We start from the raw sequence: 19,056 nt of genomic DNA, 5'->3' as shown, positions 1-19,056 counted from the left end.
CACTTTCAACCAAACGAGCTCTTAGTGTTGAATATTTGCACCTATATTTTCTTTTGGCAAATGACACTGCAATAAAAAAATAAAAAAAAAGGAGCAACAACTAACAAGCGAGGGAAGTCTTACGAGAACGATAAGAAAGGAAGAGATCCCAACTCCAAGGCGCCAAACCCAGCACCCAGAAAGAGTAATTAAAACCTAATTACAAATTAAACACTCCACATAACTAACAAGAAAATAACTAATTAATTATGTGAATAATTGTGAATGCATGGATGGCTGATGCTATCTTAATTCTGTGAATAAATTACAAACATTTTCTTTTACAGTAGTACAAGATAACTTGCCATTGCTAGGTTTACAGAAAGTTGATGTGAATTGAATAATGAGGGGTTTGGTTGATCAACTTGAAATTTAAGTAGTGAATTGCTCTAATGGTTAGGTCTTTCTCTTTAATCCACTGCATTCTGGATTCAAATTCTTCCCTTCCCGTTAGTATAGATTAATGTACTAAAAAAAAACTTGCACAAATAAAAAAACAGTCGACTTTAATTTAGAATTCAAATTAATTCTTCAAAACCATGGAAATTTGGAATTAAATAACAAACAATTCATTCTTCAAAACCATGATATAGAATTCTGCATTATTGTGGCCATGGTCTTGCTGACTATCGTCATTTTAAAACCATGAATGTCTCTTGAAAAACTTTAGTCCTTGAAAACGATGAAAGTGGAAATTGCTGAAGAATTTATTGTTCCACTTTATTGATATTCTATCACTCTGACGCATAAGATACTCTCTTCAATAAATATAGATATTCTATCACTTTCATGCATAAGATACTCTCTTCAATATATATATATATATATATATATATATATATATATATATATATATATATATATATATATATATATATATATATATATCTGGACATATGGTGATGATTTAGCATAGCTAGGTGTTTTTGATTGTGAGGGAGCTGGAGAACGAACTGATGAGTAAGGATCATAAGGGGTGGCTAAGGCCGTTTGGTAATTTGGTCGGATATTTCCTACTGTTGATCCTAAGGGAGTAAATCTGTTTGTAATGGCGAGGGCCGATGAAGAGTTGGGAATAGACTCTTGTTTTACTGGTGCTGGGGTTTGGGTAAGGGTGGCCGGGAGCCTTCGTTGCTGAGTAGGATTAGTACCCATTCTTCCCCTGCAAAAATTCTCTGGTTAGAAAATCTGGGATGCAATTCTGGCTGCCTTTAATGTATTCAATATCAAAATCAAAAATACTTAATATGGCTTGCCAGCGTGCAAAAATCTGTTTTGATGCAATATTTTGAACATCTTTTTGTAAAACATGTTTTGCAGATTTGCAATCAACACGAACTAAAAAATTTTGATTTAATAAATCATCTTGGAATTTGCTAATACATAATACAATAGATAAAATCTCTTTTTTAATAGTATTATAATTAGCTTGAGCAGAATTCCAAACTCCTGAATGGAAACGAACAATTTGTTCAGGAGCTTCAGTAGAAATTTTTTGTTTAAGGATACCTCCATAACCGATTTCAGATGCGTCGATTTCGACTATTTTGAGAGAGCCAGGAGTTGGAATGCCAAGGCAAGGCAAAGTCTTGACATGATTTTTGATCTGTTTGACAATGGAAGTATGATTTTGTGACCATGATGGAGGATTTTCCTTGAGACGATCAAACAAGGGCTTACATTGTTGACGCAGATGAGGATAAAATTCTGAAACATAATTGAGAGATCCAAGGAATCTTTGAAGCTGGGTTTTATCAATAATTTGATCTGGAAATTTATCAGCAAACTGGATGACTCGATCTATTGGTTGAATGGTAGACCTGTAAATATGGTAACCTAAAAATCTAACTTTGGTTTGAAATAACTTAATCTTAGATGCCGAAACAACTAACCCATTGGACCTAATGATCCTAACAAATGCATGCAAATGCTTCCAATGCTCTTCTATTAATTTTGAGAAAATTAATACATCATCAATATAAACAATCGAAAAATGGCTGTATTGATTAAAAATTTCATTCATGATATTTTGAAATTCACTTGGTGCATTTTTCAAGCCGAAAGGCATTACATTCCACTCGTAATGTCCGAAAGGAGTTACAAAAGCAGTTTTGTATTTATCAGATTCATGAATTTGAATTTGCCAAAAACCTGATTTCATATCAAATTTAGAAAAAACAGTGGCCTGAGAAAGTCTTTTTATCAAATCTCTTTTGTTAGGAATTGGATATCGGATCCATTCTAAAACATCATTCAATGGTTTGTAGTTGATAACCAGTCGTGGAGCACCGCGTTCTAATTCTGCGTTTTTCTGGACATAAAAAGCAGGGCAAGAACATGGAGATTTGCTTTTACGGATAATTCCTTTTTCTAAAAGTTGATTAATTTCAGTTTTACAAAACTCTAAAACTTCTTGATTCATTTGAATCGGTCGTGCTTTTGTGGGGATTTTTGACTCAATAAAATCTTTAACATAAGGTAGTTTAACAATATGTTGTTTTCTGTGCCAAAAAGCATTTGGAAGATTGGAACAAATTTCTTTAGTAAGCTTATCAGAAAACTGGCGAATAGAATCTAATAAAGATTTGTTTGTTAATTGTTCTTCAATTCTTTTGTGAAGAATTTCTTCCTGTAAAAAAGCAAGTTGTTGGGATTTTGCAGTAATCTGGTTGAGAGTTTTCGAAACATTATCTTTTTGAAGTTGTTTTAACTTTTTAAGATCTGTTTCCATGCAAAATTCAAAAGTAATGTTTTGGCCAAAAACCTTGGTAGAAATACAGTTATGGTGAACTTTGAAAGGATAAATTAATGCAATGAAAGGGAGTCCCAAAATAACTGGATCAGAAATATTTTTGATTAAAACAAATGGAGTTTTAAAACAAATATTTTGTTGACAAACATGGGCTTTGGGAATTTCATATTTTAATTTCATCGGGGATTGATTTGCAGCGCTAAGTGTTTCCGTAGACTTGTGAAAATATTTAGTAGGTATTAATCCTTCTTGAATGCAATTTAAATCTGCACCTGAATCAATTAAAGCGATGGTTTCTAAATGAAAATCTTCGATTACTATCGTAACTTTAGAATATCATTTTCGAATTCTTATTTTATCTAAAAGACTTAAAACAAGTTCTTTTGAAGAAGAAGATTTAGCCGAGTGAGCGTCGGAATCGGAATTTGAGGAAGAACCATTTTGTTCTTGGACGAGTTCTTGCGTACGTACTCTACTGAGTTGTGAACGAATTTCGGTATTTTCGGATTTTAAAAACTTAATTTCCGATTTGATTTGATTAACTTCTTTTTGCAAATCTTTGAGGGTGATCTCCTTTTTGGATTTATTAAAACGTTCCAAAGTGGTACTGAGAGAAATCTTTTGAGAAGAAATTTGACTAGTGCCAGGTTCATGAGAAGAAATCAAATTTTTGAGTTTTTTCAAATAAAAAGATTTTAAATCAGGGTCATCGACTTTACTAATTAATTCCATTAAAAACTCTTCTTGTTCTTCTTGCTTATTAAGCACTGAAATTTTGTTACAACAGGTGTCCGTGCACCCAAACTTAATGTTTGGCGAGGAGACGTCGCTAGAACTACTAGAGTCGGAAACGGAAAAATCGGGATTTTTATCAGATTGACTAGAGTCGGTATTTCTAATTTCTAAAGCCTGGATAAGTTGAACCTTCTCTTCTTCAGAGATTTTTAGTTGGTTAATAACCTTTTTAACCTTGCATTCATTTGCATAATGACCAAATTTACCACACTTGTAACACTTTCCCTTTTTATTTTGAAAATCCTTTTTAGACTTTCGAAAAGGTTTTTTGTTCGAAGATGGTTTTTCATAAAATTTATTTGTCTGAAAAGGTTTGTTGGAAGATCGTTTGTTTTTATAAAATCTGGATTGATGTTTAGAAAACTTGCTGGTTTGTTGGGCTTTTTTCTTTTTACTCGAAGGAGCAATCGGAGGTAAACCATATTGTTCACAAAATGTTCCAAGTTCGTATTTAGCAATAGATTTATCTTTATGAACTTGTTTTGAAATCTTCATGTCGATACACATTTTCAATCCTTCCTTTTGAATAACATTAACTATGTTACCATAAGTAAGGGTATGATAAGGTATGACACCTTCTTCATTTACTAAAACATTTCGAATTTTGTGAGCAAAAAGATTTGGTAAACCATTGATAAATTTTTCTTTCCAAAAAGGTTGATTACTATCTTCCCGAAGCATAACTCTGGATATGAAAACATCTTTATACCATCTGAAATCACTTAAGGTTGGACACCTTAAATTACTCAGTTGGTCGTGAATACGAGTAGTAACGTTGCTGGGTGTTCCTATAAAGTGTTCTATAATCGTATAAAGTAAAGTATTTACTCCATCGGGTATTCTCTGTCCTATCGTTTCGTCAAAAATGGGAAATCCTTCTTCATCTTTTTTTACCGCAAAACGTATTTCATCTCTGGACTGAGAAGTTAAGTGTTTCTCCCACCAAGAATGAAGCATTCCAGTGAAACCAGTGACGAGAAGATCAACGATTTGTGTTTGTGTAAAATTGTGATTTGAAATGTAGCTATTAGCAACCATGGACATGTGTTGAAGTTTGTTCAAAAGTTCTTGTTCGGATAAGCCATCTATGTTCCACTCATAAAGTTTGTCGGCTGAAACTGAAAATTGATTTTGAATATTTCGTTCTTCAAATTGAAGGTCAGGAGGAGTTGGCCTGGGATACCAGTTTTTTGTGAGAGAAGTAGGGTTGACCGGATGAGTACGAATATGTTTTAAATCAAGAGTTGGTTGAAGATCAATGTTGTGAAAAGCATTTTCAATATTTTTAATAGCAGAACTAGTTTCCGTGTCCTGAGAAGAATCTGGATCAGATGTTTTTTCTTCTTCGACAGAAACATAATTGTTTTGCAAAACATTAACAACTTTTTCTTTTTTGAGCTCAGTGAGCATATGATCAATTTTTTGTAAAGTAGTCATAGATTTTAAAGCAGTGGAACTTGAAGCAGTATCAGTAAAATTTACTAAAGGTTTTTCTTTTTGAAAAGATTTTGGTTGAGACAATTTGTCGATTTTGGTTTCAATTTTGTCTAACTGTTTTCCAATAGTATGAAGACTTTGGTTTGTAAAATTATTCTGTTCAATGACAGGTTTAAAACCAGAATCTTCTTTTGGAATTTTGAAAGGAGTTGCGGGAATGTTGGTATTACCGGTGGAAATTAAAATAGTTTCTTTGGGAGGATGACTAGAGGAAACCAAAGTTTTGTCTTCCTTAACCCAATTTTCTTTGGTAACAACCGTAACTTTGTTTTTTGTTTCATAATGCTTTTCAATAAAATCAAAGAAAGATATTTCAAATTGGTATTGTTCTACAAAAGCTTTCCATTCGGCATATATGGCTAGCTTTTCTTCATCACAATACTTTTTTCTAAAAATATTTCTTCTGGGAATATTTTCCTCAGAAGCGATGTCTGCTTTAAGCTTCCTCCATCGGATTTTATGTGGTTTGTTTAAAACAAGTAATTGGTGATTCACCGATGTTGTTTCAAAATCAGAAGGAGTTGGAGAAGTGGGTTCTTCATGGTTTGGAGGATGATAAACAGGATGTGCTACTTGTGAAGAAGTGTCGACAGACTTTAATTTGAGTAAATCATTGACTAGATCTTGTTGTGCAGCTTCCTACTCTTTTAACTTTTTGTTTACTAAAGATTTGATCAAATCTTGATCTCGACCCAGTCTATCGGTTGACGTGGATCCAGAAAAAGACTGTCTGCTAGGAGTAAAAGATTTGTGTGACAAAACTGATTCACAAGATTTTCTTGCTGGACGGTCAAAATTGATTTTAACTGTGCCGTCAAAATATTGTTCAATGTTGTCGAGATTAACGAGGCTGTTTTGGACGGAAACCGGCTTACTTTCATTAATTAAACACCAATCTGAGGGGAGACTGATGTCTGACCACCTAATGGTTCTTGGTACTCTAATGTTTGCGCTTTCTTGGGTTGTTTGGATTAAAAGAGTGTGGTCGCGAGGACTTTTGTTCAAAGCTTGAAAATTCATGTTTGTGCCAGTAACTTTGTAATAAATTCTAAAAATAGGTGCCAAAGGTTGTGTTCCTTCCAGGACTTGGTACCCAGAGGTTTTGATATTGAGAGTAAGAGCTTTTAAAACATGTGGGTCTGAAAGACTTATTGTGAGATCTGGAAAACAATCAAAATGGATAGGTCCGTTATAAAGACTTGATTCAATCATTCCAAGAATACTATCGTTAAAATCAGTAAATCGGGCGTCACGAAGACATAAAAGAATAGACGTATTAAGACCTTTTCGTGTTAAAGGTTTAACAGCGATTTGAACTAAACCAATGTGAAGATAGTTATGACCGTTTTTGCGATGCGCTTTGATTTGTTCTGGAGAAAATAATTGACAAGTCTCATGTTCTTTGCTAAGAGCATAAGCCTTCTCAACTGTTTTGACGTGATGTTCGGATTTAAAAGAGGTCAAAGACCATTTTTTCTTGTAAATATTTTGGGTTGAAACTTTTGGAATGTTCCAGTCGGAAAAATCAATACTTTCGTCTGTTTGAAAATCCAGTTTTTGTTCTTCATTGACAATGTCAGGTATAGTTCCTAAGGTGGATCTAGAGCTAGTGCTGGCCATTGAACTAGATCTAAATAATCTACTCATGAAATGCACAAAACAAGTATACTATATGCAAGACTTAAAAGATTCACCTTCCTCGTATGTCTAGACTCTTCCCCCGCTCATGCGCTCCGCTCATGCCTCTCCTGGGACTTATTGTTTGGACCACGTCTTACTGTTTGGCTGGAAGAAAGAAGAACTGAGGACCGACGATTAAGAAATGCAGATAAGATACAAGTATGTGAATAACAATGAACAGATCAGATAGATGCTAATGCAATTACCAACCACTTGGCTCTGATACCAAATGGGGCGGAACTAACAACAGGCGGCAAAGCCGGCCATAGAATATAAAGTGCGGAAGTAAAACATAAAATAGCAGCAGGAGGCATAGCCATCCATAGAATTTAAAGTGCAGAAATAAAACATATAAAAACAGAGTAGCATATCAAAGTAATGAATTAAATGTAATAATGCAAATATATTTGGAAAATAAGTTTTATTGAAAACTTACTGCAATGCAGATAACAAACAGGTATTGCCTAATGGCAGATGAAACTAGTAAACAAAGAGATGGAGCTCGCAAGCATCCTGAATAATATATATGTATTACAAGTGCTTGAAATATATATTATATATATATAATATATCTTGATGCTTAATGTATGAACAAATGCCAGTTAATGTGATCTTATGTTATGTTGTCAAATGTTAATACGAATTTTATTAAGGTCGAAGATTCACTTGGTTCCCTATGCTTAAATATATTTCAAGCAAAAACAAAACAAAAAATTTCTATCAATTTCCATGTAAATTGCAAAACTCTGGTGGATAGGACGTTAGCCTTGCAATCACTGTAACTTGGGTTCGGAATTTTCCCCTTGCCTGATTGCAGCATAGCAATATCTTGTCTTAAAAAGTAGTAATGTAGTATATTTAATATGTATAAGCAAAACTTAAGGTAGATAAATTAAAAATAGAGAAAGAAGAAGCAAATTAATCTAAGAACATGTAGGGAATGAAGTGAGTAATTTTCCCAGTCTGCAGATATGACTAGGTCAACCATTCAGAAAAATAGTAAGAAACGATGACTTCATCTGAATTGAGATTCTAGAAAATATATTAAAGAATATAACTGACTTCCAATTAGTTAATAGAGTCGAGATTCTTTAAAGGAAAATTTGCAGCTCAAGACAAACCCTAGTTTCCGAGAAATTGATGGGTAGGAGGGTCAAGACCACAAATTGAATCTTTACAATTATTTTAAAAACCTTGTTTTTTTTCCTTTTATTTTGTCAGCATATATTTGATAGATCAACTTGAAATCGATTGATGCGTCGCTAGTGAATCACTAAAGTTTCATAATATGTACGAGTACGTGAAGGCTCTTCCTCCTTTTACAAGCAATATTCTTTACAATAACATTACTTGAGAAACAAAGGATATGAAACACTTGAAATTAAAGAAAGAAAGAAAAAAACAGTAGAAAAAAATTATATGTGAAATTAAATCCGCACAGGAGTGTATAAACATTATTGCTTTCTAACAATACAATAAAAAGCCATTTTAGTGACAGCTACCCAGAGAAACAATGATGATGATTTATTTAATTTGTTATCTTTCTTGACTTTTTTGCAATCACATTATTAGTCTATTGTGAGGCTAAACCCACTATCTCTCCCTTTATGTACATGATATCTTTTGTTCAAAGAAAAAAAAAAGGTATAAGCAAAACTTAAGGTAGACAAGTTAAAAATAAAGAAAAAAGAAGCAAATTAACCTAAGAACAAGTAGGGAATGAAGTGAGTAATTTTCCTAAAGTCTGTGGATATGACTAGGTCAAGCATTCAGAAAAATCGTAAGAAACGATCACTTCATCTGAATTGAGATTCCAGAAAATATATTAAAGAATATATTTGACTTCCAATTAGAAAATAGACTCAAGATTATTCAAAGGAAATTTTGGATACTTGTTGAAAAACCCTAGTTTACGAGAAATTGCTGGGAAGGAGGGTCAAGACTACTTGAAATCGATTGATACGTGTTGAATCTTACTAAGAAGGCCGATATGTTAAACTAGAAGAAATAGAATGAGACGTATCAAATATTTTAGGAGATACTAATATAAGAAACCCTACAGAATTTCATTTATATACACAGCATGATGGAAATCAATTAGTAAGATTCAACACGTATAGGTCAAGTAGACAAATTAATAATGAAGAACAATCTGATCAAGAATAGATGTGCGAGTCCTATAGCTTTTATCCGCACCTATAAAGCCTACCCATAATAGTAAATTGCCTTTATTTTCTATCCTATAATATCCTATCAATTTTACAAAAATCGGAATACCTTTGGAAAAGTCTTTAAATGAGAGCATCCTGTCGATTTTACAAAAATCAGAATATCTTTGGAAAAGTCTTTAAATGAGAGCATCCTAATTGACAATAGACTACTACTCTAGCATTTTCTAACGTATCAATTTCCACCATTCTGATAAAAGCTATCTTTAGTGTCAGCTACGTACCTAGAGAAAACAAGGATGTTGGTTTATTTAATTTGTAATCTTTCCCGAATTCTTTGCAACCAAATAACAAATTTACAATTTGATTTGTAACGATGTCTATGTACCCTGATGCGGTTCGATCTCTATCAGTCCTCCTCATCTTTAATAATTAATAATTTAACTCACTAACGTTATCGTTTGTCAAAAAACAAAAAAGAAAAAAGTTTGGTCCATCGAGGTATATTACGTTGCAAGAAAAAGTTCATGGGTGTTTCATCAAAAACTGCGGAAGTACCATATTTTCCACTACAATTTTGAAAGAGTTGATTCAACTCTTCTGCCAATTTAGGAATCTTGAGATCTTCAACCCGAAATCCTATTTGTTTCATAATCCCGTAAACAAAAGAACCTACTTGATAGCCAACATTGGGCCTATTCTTGAGGGGCACCAAGTGAGTAAAACATGTACACCAAGAGAGCGAACACCAACACACCTCTCTATATAATGAGGTAGAGAGAGCAATGTATAAGTGCATGTGCAGAAGCCATACGAGTGAGGAAGAACAAGTCCCCTCCCATGTGGCGTGAGAAAGGTCTCACCAAACTGATCATAAAATGAATAGAAACAAGTCAAGACCCCATTGGAGCCAACCTCTGAGTTTCGACATTCATTTTTCTTCTTCTCTTCCTTGTCAAAACTCCAACAGATTTGATTCAATCTTAATTAATACTGACAATATTTTGCGACCTTAAACAAATTACTCCTTAAGTTGGTTGCAATGGATGGATAAGAATCTAGGAATCAGGTAGCCAAACTTGGCTCTAAGCAGTAGACCGCCATTGAACTTAGACGATTGCACCAACAGGGTGAGAGATACTAAAGTGGCAACATGTGAAATTGATAAAAACATCTATGATAGTTTGCTTATGCTATGAAAGTTCCGAAATCGATGTATCGTATTCATCTTCTCTCAAAATATTAACAGCATTATACGGTTATAAAATATTACATAAACAACAACTCTAATAGATCAAATTGTTCAAGATTAAAACTAACTGTTTTCACTATTCGAAGCTGACGATAACAAAGCAACAAACGCCTCTAAAATCTAGAATGCCAAATAGCATATCACGTAATCCAGAATAAAAATAAACCGGAATATGATAATCAGATAATCCCAGCATCCAAACAGCACAATATTAACCAAAAGAGCGGCCGGAGAAATCACTTATCTTTGGTGGAGACGCCGTACTTCTCCTGCATCCTGGCGATCTCGTCCTCCTTCTTCTTCGTGTCGGACTTCTTGCCCATCTTCGCCTGCTGGTAGCAGAGCACGATGAGGTACCGGTTCGGGAAGTTGAAGCCGGAGAGGTGATCCACCGCCGTTCTGGAGTCGTAGATGTCCTCTTAAACGACGAATGCGGTGCCTCTGGTGTCCTTGTTCTTCCCGATGGGAAACTGCGCCGTACTTGCCGAAGATGTCGTACATCTCCTCGCTCGAGATGTTGAAGAGGAGGTTGCGGACGTAGAGCACGCGGTTGACTTCTGGCGGGAGGCGGGTGTTGACTTTGGGGAGGCTGATTGTGCTCATAGTGGCGGTTTCGGGGGTGTTTGGATTGTGGGAAAGCGAGGGAAAAAGTGGGAATTTTGATTTGGTACTATGTTTCGGATTGTCGAAAGAGGGGAAAAGAAGAAGGTGAAGCCAACTTAAAAGATGTGGGCCTTTTTTTAACAAGCCGAAATATGCGGGCCTTACATTAGAAAACCTAATTTGTATTGATTGAGAATTTGAGAGATTTTAATGGATTTATAAATCCATTAATTTTTAGGTGTATTCAATTGAGATTTTGAGGGATTTTAATTCTTTTAATGAATTTAGGGGTATTCAATCAAGATTTTAAGTGATTATATGAAATTCAAGGTGTATTCAATTAGAATTTTAAGATAGTTTATTAAAATTCTTAGAAATCCAGGTGTATTCAATTAAGATTTTAAAGAAGTTTATAAAATTCCAGGTGTATTCAATTAGAAATTTATTTTAAAGAATTTGATAAAGTTGAGGAATTAGAGGGAAATAGAGAGATTTCGTAGTTTATTTTAAGTATCCACAAATCTCACATCTCCCTATGAGATTTCGAGTGCATTGAATCAAAATTTTATATGGAATCTCTACAAATTAATTAAACTCCATACATGTGGGGAGCTTATTTATGTTGTATTTTTTTTATATAAGGTAAGATGATTTTTGGTCATTGTGTTTTGTCCCTAATTTTATTTCGATTACTGTAATTTTTTTTTTTGTTTTTGGAGAGCTGGTTAATGTAATTTAGAGTAAGGTGATTTAAAAAAACGAAAATTAGAATGCCCTACATCTTGTCTATAGTTGTTAGATTAAACATTCATCCATTTTAAAGATTTGATTAAGGTGCTTTGATCAATTGCCACCTCAATAATTTTCTATTTATTTAATTTCCATGTCATTAATTTAAATGCATTTATATAGAGGCATAAGGTAACTTAGCAACTAATTGCCTACAATATAGGAATTTAATATCGTCAATTCCCTTCTACACATTAAATGACATTTTTTTGAATAAAATAAAATAAAAAATTAATTAACTAATTCCTCATTACCTTATTATCAGTATTTAAAAAAAAAAAATCTCTTTCTATTAAAAATGTCTCAATAAAAAGTCTTCAATATATATATTTTCACGTATAGATATATAAAAAATATACTTAAAACTTATGGTACATTTGAGAACAAAAGTATTGACTTTTGGTACATTTAGATTTCAAATGTACCGAGAAACCAAATGTACCAAAAATTCAAATGTACCATAAAACCAAATGTACCCATTGTTATGTAGCTCTTTTGGTACGTTTAGATTTCAAATGTACAAATAAACCAAATGTGCCCATTGTCAGGTAACCCTTTTGGTACGTTTAGATTCCAAATGTACCAAAAGACCAAATGAACAAAAAATCACAAATGTACCACAAAACCAAATGTCTCTATATGATAACCCTTTTGGTACATTTACATTCCAAATGTACCGAGAAATACAAAAAATCAAATCCACTATAAAACTAAATGTGTCCATATTATATGTATATAGATGTAGCTATATAATCAAACAAATCTTTATTATGTGTTAGGTCTTCTAAATAATAAAATCTGACAATTTTTTTTATAAATATTCTACTATATTCACAAAAAAAAAAAGTAAGGTTATAACAAACAATAAAAAAATGCATAGAGATGGATAATAAATGCATACATATAGGGATAAGAGGAAAAGAAAAAAAAAAAAACGAAATGTCTAGGAAAAGTCGTGAAAAACTAAAATTCTAAACAAAATAAACTTATGTGAAAAACTGAAATTAATAATCAAAATTTTAGAGAAATGCTTGATCAAATTTTCAAAATGAGTATGTTTAGTCTAAAAAATTAAAAAACGAGGCGTCTATATCAAAACGTTCCTTTAAAAAATAAATAAAAAAAGAGTAAGGTGAACTTATTCTTGGGCGGAACCCCGTGACAAAATATGTAGGCGACTTTTTTTTAATAAAATATCCTTTCTATGTTTGAGAAGCGAACGTTTAAAAAATAATATATACAATGCATGCTGAAACGTAAGTCAAAATTTCAATTTACTCTTAAAAATGACAATGAACCACTTTTAATTCCTTTGACATAATTTTTTTCGCCTTTAAAGTTCGTAATTCTTTATTTTTTATTTTATTTTTATCAAAACTGCATAAGAACTTATACAATCATATTTTTCAACATTATTAATATTTCTTTGCTTTTCTGTTTTTTATCAAGGTATTTTGTTCTAAAAGGTTAATTGAAAAAACAAAATATTGTAAAAAAAAGAGAGTAGCATATCTGATGTCGGTTAGCCATTCAAAAACATTTTGGTGAAATATTGTGATATATATTTTCCGGAAGGGAAAAGGAATCCGTGAAGGATTTGGAAGTACTGGTACTATATATTGTGTAATCACCTTGGGCTTTTGTTTTTTGCAAAACTCGTCTCTTTGCACCCAATTATACCTCCCTAGCTTTGCCTTCTTCTTCTCTTCTCCCATGGATTCCAAGTTTGCACTGATCTGTTTTCTTCTCTCTTCAATCCTCTTTGTTACCGGTCAAGCTGTTCAACCATATGAACAAACGAGCCAACCGGAACAGTCAGGAATCAACATGGGGAAGGTATCCAGCGTACTTTCCGACAAAGGGTATCACGCCATGGCACTAACCCTAGGCACCATTCTTGAGGCTGTGATATTTCCAACCCTAAACTTAAATCACAGCACCAGTCTTACCCTCTTTTGCCCTAAAGACCAAGCTTTCTTTAACTCCAAGTATGGACAGCCTCCGTTGACACTATTTAAGTATCATGTTGTGCCGTTCAAGATGGACAAAGATTCAGTAGAGGCGTCTTTCGATCATGGTTCCAAGGTCGACACTCTTCTGCCCGGTCATCCTCTCGTTCTTACTTCCCTGCCCACCGGCACTGGCGGATACGCTTCTCTCAACCTAGTCAAAGTCACGGAGTGGGGTGTGTACAATGACGGACGACTGATTGTTCATGGGATTGAGGACTTCTTTGATCCGGCCTTCCAAACCCTAAGGTATCCGCAATATGACGTGATGAACGTGAAAGAGGGAACTTCTCAAGGATTTCCGGGGCTGAAAGGTGCATTAGGGATTATTAGTCGGTTTCTCTTTCTGCAGAATTAGGTTCTTGGCGTTTGAGAGGTTATACTACAGTTGTAACAAAGGTTCTGCATTTATTAGAGAGAATAGTTAGTATTTGTTTTCTGTAAAATCCGTGGTATATATTCATGTGTTATATATAATCATTTTATTTCTAAACCAATTTACAATAATTTTTACCCATGTACAATTAAGTCTAACGATAAGGTGCTACATCTATAATTAGCACCGACTATGTGAAACTAAGGAACACTGTCAATTGCTTTCTTGGGCAATCTCATGAGGTGTTGGCCTTTCACTAATCTCAATGACTGATTCCATCTCTCTTCCGTTGGGCGAACCATCACTGGGACTGAAACCACCATGCTCAGTAGAAGGTGTTCTCATCTGCTCGTCGAAAACAATGTGTGATTCAGTGTTGTTTGAGTAGACGGATGGACTTGGGGGGAAGATGGTGTTCACTTCCAGTTCACCATTCTTAAAAGTAAATGACTTTAAGTCCTTTTTGTCGTAAATTCTTAACATGACACAAAATTTTCTCCACAATGAGGCTTCTGGATCGAGTTGCGAGAGGATTTCCTTGTGTTCGTATAAGAACATGGCAGCATATATGAGGAGAGCTAATGTTGAAGCAAGACCGGCTATGAGAAAGAGGCCCCAAAAGCTCTCAAGGCTGAGACTGTTGGAAGAGACCAGGCTGTTAGGATCTGGACAACTTGATTCTTTGTTGAACCATTTCTTCTCAATCTCTTTCATTCTGTTTCCCTCATTCACGTTTAGGATTGCCCTCGAAACGTCACGAGCAAGAGGTGAACCTTTTGGGAAGGCCTACAAGTCACAAATGAATGCGTCAAAAGATTGTATTTGGAAAACATTTTAGGAGTTAAATATATACCAACGATAATTTAAACTATATCATGTAAACACTAAATTCTCCGATGTGAAATTCAAACTCTCAACAGAAAGAACACAGAATAGTCCCACATGACATGAGAAAACATGTGTTTGAACATGATAAAAGACAAAGGAGAGAAAGCAGGTGAACCTACAAAGGCAAAACCATCGGCTTTAAATGTCGGCTCAACCATGGTGTATTTCGAGCAATACTGTGCAAGAAATAGTTCCATGTAGGGGTTCTCATCGAATGCTGCTGAGATGCCATCCTTTTTACTCCCGTTTTGAAAAAGTTGATTCAACTCTTCTGGGGAACGAAAAGTCTTAAGTTTTTCATCTGGAAATCCTAGTTGTTTCAGAATTCCAAGAACAAAAGAACCTGATTGGTAGGCAACATTGTCCCCATGCTTGAGGAGCAAGTTAACATCAGTAACAGTTGGTTGAAGCTGTTGAACTGTTAACAGCGATGTCAAACTTGCAGTATAACTTTGGGTCAGAATGAGGACCACAAAGCACCAGATTATCACCACGAATCGAGCCAAGTTGCTCACTACTCGTTCCCCTGTAACGAAAATTTCAAAAGATGAAAGAAATGGAGAATAATGAGTCATGGATGTCAGAAGTTTAAGGCATGATTTACAATGGAAAGCATGAAATTTGCATAGTTTCTGTGGAGAGTAAATTAAGACAAACAAACTTACTGTGTGAAAAAACCATGATTGAGAACGAGAACCAAAAACTTGTCCCGATTTGGTGATGTGGAGGCCCCCGAAAGTCTTCGTTGATCCGATGTTCAAGAACCCAAACAACGAAACCAATGAATATGAAAAAACAACCGCTCGTTACCCAAAGGTCCCATGTCAAAGGCTTCAAGAACACCCAAGCATTCTTGCTTTTGTTGTCTTTGATAGGCACAATCATGGACACACCAGATTCTGTGTACGGCAACGTGAAGTCCACATATAAGGATCTGTTTGCTCTAATAGTGATATCTCCTACTGCCGCGTCATAGTTCTATCAAGAAAAAAAATGTTACCAGGTTAGTTACAAATTAGATAAGTTTGTTAGATTAGGGAAAAAAGACTTACCTTGAGATACACCTCATTCACCAAGTCATTATAACTGCCAGTGCTCGAACCATTAGGCATTGCATAGGCATAGGGAAAAAGCTCGTAAGGGACATCGTAGGGTAGTGCTGCAATTACAGCTTCGAAGACGCTTATACAATATCCACTGATCTTGGTTGTGTTGGTTGTAGGATATGTGACATTTACAAATTCGGAAAACCCTTGCTTGACCGGGACTAGAATTCGCAGCTTCGTGCCGGGTGTAGGAATCTGCCAACCCTTAGGAGCAGAGGTGGTGTCTCCCGGCCATAAAATAGATCCAAGACTAGCATTGGAAATAGAATATTTGCTTGTGTTTCTCAAATTTAAGTTTCTTGCAAGGCCATTTTTGGGTGTCCAAAATCCAATCAGTTTTTCCCCACTTCCAATCACATTAACAATCTCAAAAGTTGATGATTGTAATTGGCCGTTGAAAAGATCGAAATCTCCTGAAAGGCCTTTAAAATTTGTACCTGATAGTTCTTGGACAAGTTGAGGACCATTTTGTGAGACCCCAAATCTTTCTAGATCAGTAGTACTCGATTTTCGGGAAGTATTCGTCTTTTCGAAGCTGAAGTTTGTATCCCCAACTCTCTCAGCAGCCATGGCCAGTGCCCAAGCAGCATCACGCGCCCACAATCCGAACACATCCAGCTTAACATTCTGGACAGTAGGATTTTCTTGTTGGAATTTCCTCTTCCATCTAACTCGAAAATACTCAAGACCTTTCGATTTCGGGTAATAAGTTTTTATACCCAAAACCCCTTTCATATTTTCCATGCCAGAGGAATTTATGGAACTAAACATGTTGGTCATCCCATCAGTCATTATCCAAGCATACCCTGCCTCCATCATGCCAATCTCTTTTGCCTTGTCGAAAATTCGCAAACCAAGAGATGGTAACATGTGCACAACGAAGACCCTTGTTTGCATTGCCTTCAACTTTTCAAGCTCAACAACAATTTGGTCATCAGTGGCCGCCGGGGAAATGACACTCCGGTAGGCAATTCGAGCACCAACTTCTTGCAAGGCATCAGAGATGTAAGGTATGACTCCTTCCCCAAACTCGTCGTCAACATAGATGGGCACTACTTCTCTCCAGCCAAAGGCTTGGATGATAGCACTAATGGCTTTCACTTGGGATGAATCATTTTGCGCAGCTCTGATGAAATATGAACTTCTGATCGAAGTAAGAGATGGGCTTGTTGCTGAGTAGGAGATTATGGGAACTTGGGCTTTCTCTCCAAGGCTGATTAGGAATTTGGCCTGCATTGATGATGCAGGCCCTATGATTGCTTGCACTTGAACATTCTTTATTAGGTCTAAAGCTGTTCATTCAAACAAGAACATGTTAAATTAATCTCCCCCGACGTGGATTCACGCTTTAAAACTGGTTGAATATTCAAAATTTCACGGGCAATTGTTAGAACGTGACCGTCCAACTCAAAACTCATTGACAATGAACATGAGATGCCCAAGATTTGTTAAACTATTATGCAAGGCTATTATTCCCCGACGTGAGATTCATACCTTCAAAACTAATTGAGTATAATAAACGGGTTCATGTTAGAATGTAAGCGTTTAAATCAAAATCGGTGAACAATAAACTAGATAAGCACCAACATCATTTAAAATATTATGCAAGGCTGTCAACAAACGGGGATTAATTGGAACGATCAAAAACAAAACATGAGCAAAGAGGAGAGAAAATTACCTGCAGAAGCTGTGACAACAACATCTGAAGGGGAGCTCCTTTTGTCCAGAACAAGCCTGGTTTTGTAGTTAGGATTGGAGGCATAGAAATCGGATAGGGCGACTTCGATGCAGCTCAGATCCCTCTTCCCATACAAGTCATCAAAGTCAAGAACCAGACCTACATGAACTGGGATAGTCGTATTGTCTTGTGCCATGGCCAGGAAAGTAGTCTTAGAAAATAAGAACAAGAAGAACAAAGTAAAAAGGGAGCTGCTGCAGCTAGCTTTCTTGGCCATGTTTTCAAGCTTTGCAGTTTATGACTTCAAGTAAAAAGGAGTCTTTATTTATATAGACTTAAAACGGTGGATTGAAAGCTCTAAAATGGGTCAATTAATTGTTAATTACGTAAATTAATACAAGTAAAAGGATGCATCCAACAATCCATTGGCTGTCACGGCATGTAATTTTCATGCTACCAGCATCTCCCAAAAATGCATTTAGTTTGCTGTCCTCATTCAATGAGTCAATGTCAGATTGTCAATAGTAGCATGGATTTTTTTGTGCACCCCTTTCTTCTTGGTGAAGGTTTGAATTAGATTTTCCAAGTCACTGGAAGGTAGATGTCTCTAAAGTTGAAACATTCAATTCAAAGGCACCATTTGTCTCATATTATATTGTCCAAGTCCAGCTTTGACAAATAAAGATACATTTACATTTCCATTTGGGCAAAAAAAAAAAGTACACGTACTTGCTCATCTAGTATGTGGAGTTGTCACTACGTTTTCTTCCTCTAGGTTTTAGTCTTCGTATTCGGTGGAGTGACTTAAAATTTATGTCATGAATTAATAATAAAGAAAACTAATGAAAAAGGTTTGAAAACTTTAGTTTTTAACCAAAATGACAAAATAAAGGTGTAAGTGAATAGTACGAGTAGTGAATTTTTAGGTTAAAAATGTCCTTAACGTTAAAAGTGAACAGTACTAGGAGTGTTTCATTAAAACTCCCTTAATAATATTATGTGACGTAAGTAGTAAACTTGATAAAATGATATGTCCAATCCAAGGCTTCTCTGTAATTAATGCTTTTAAAATGGTTAAATGCGTATTTTGTGAAAGTATTTTTGAAACCAATATTTAGTAAAAACGCAAATAAATCCTATAACCGGCGCTTTTTGTAGGAAGCATTTTAAGTACTTTTGGAGCTCAAAAACATTTTCTCTAAAGTTTTTTTAGTTATTTTAAAAGTACTTCCAACCAAACGAGCTCTTAATGTTGAATATTTGCGCCTAAATTTTCTTTTGGCAAATGACACTGCAATAAAACAAAAAGGAGCAACAACAAACAAGCAAGAGGAGTCTTACAAGAACGATAAGAAGGGAAGAGATCCCAACTCCAAGGCGCCAAACTCAACACCCAGAAAGAGTAATACTATTCATACCATATT

General features: G+C 35.0%; 2 protein-coding genes and 1 pseudogene across 2 annotated transcripts; 1 reads left to right on the top strand and 2 right to left on the bottom strand.

Annotated features, from left to right (window-relative positions):
* Window positions 1-10,165: 10,165 nt before the first annotated feature.
* LOC137741969 (splicing factor 3B subunit 6-like protein) lies at window positions 10,166-10,820 on the bottom strand (annotated as a pseudogene).
* Window positions 10,821-13,402: 2,582 nt separating this feature from the next.
* LOC137707739 (putative fasciclin-like arabinogalactan protein 20) lies at window positions 13,403-13,942 on the top strand. The gene has a single exon (XM_068446656.1). It carries the CDS (start codon window positions 13,403-13,405, stop codon window positions 13,940-13,942), a length of 540 nt encoding a protein of 179 aa, XP_068302757.1.
* Window positions 13,943-14,052: 110 nt separating this feature from the next.
* Window positions 14,053-17,909, bottom strand: LOC137712161 (glutamate receptor 2.8-like). The gene is made up of 5 exons (XM_068451291.1): window positions 17,633-17,909; window positions 15,901-17,246; window positions 15,514-15,826; window positions 14,968-15,374; window positions 14,053-14,746 (listed from the first exon to the last, which is right to left on the bottom strand). Exons 1-5 carry the CDS (start codon window positions 17,907-17,909, stop codon window positions 14,174-14,176), a joined length of 2,916 nt encoding a protein of 971 aa, XP_068307392.1. The 3' UTR covers window positions 14,053-14,173.
* Window positions 17,910-19,056: the final 1,147 nt, after the last annotated feature.

Source organism: Pyrus communis, chromosome 1 (genome assembly GCF_963583255.1).
Source record: "Pyrus communis chromosome 1, drPyrComm1.1, whole genome shotgun sequence".
NCBI lineage: Eukaryota > Viridiplantae > Streptophyta > Magnoliopsida > Rosales > Rosaceae > Pyrus > Pyrus communis.
Note: the sequence above shows the minus strand (reverse complement) of the source record. Positions and strands in the feature narration are given on the sequence as shown.

Coding starts and splice junctions, on each gene's coding strand:
- LOC137707739 (XM_068446656.1), top strand. CDS start 13,403: ATGGGGAAGGTATCCAGCGTACTTTCCGACAAAGGGTATCACGCCATG.
- LOC137712161 (XM_068451291.1), bottom strand. CDS start 17,909: ATGGCCAAGAAAGCTAGCTGCAGCAGCTCCCTTTTTACTTTGTTCTTC. Junction 17,247..17,632: donor TGTTGTCACAGCTTCTGCAG/GTAATTTTCTCT, acceptor TTGAATGAACAG/CTTTAGACCTAATAAAGAAT. Junction 15,827..15,900: donor TGAATGAGGTGTATCTCAAG/GTAAGTCTTTTT, acceptor TTTTCTTGATAG/AACTATGACGCGGCAGTAGG.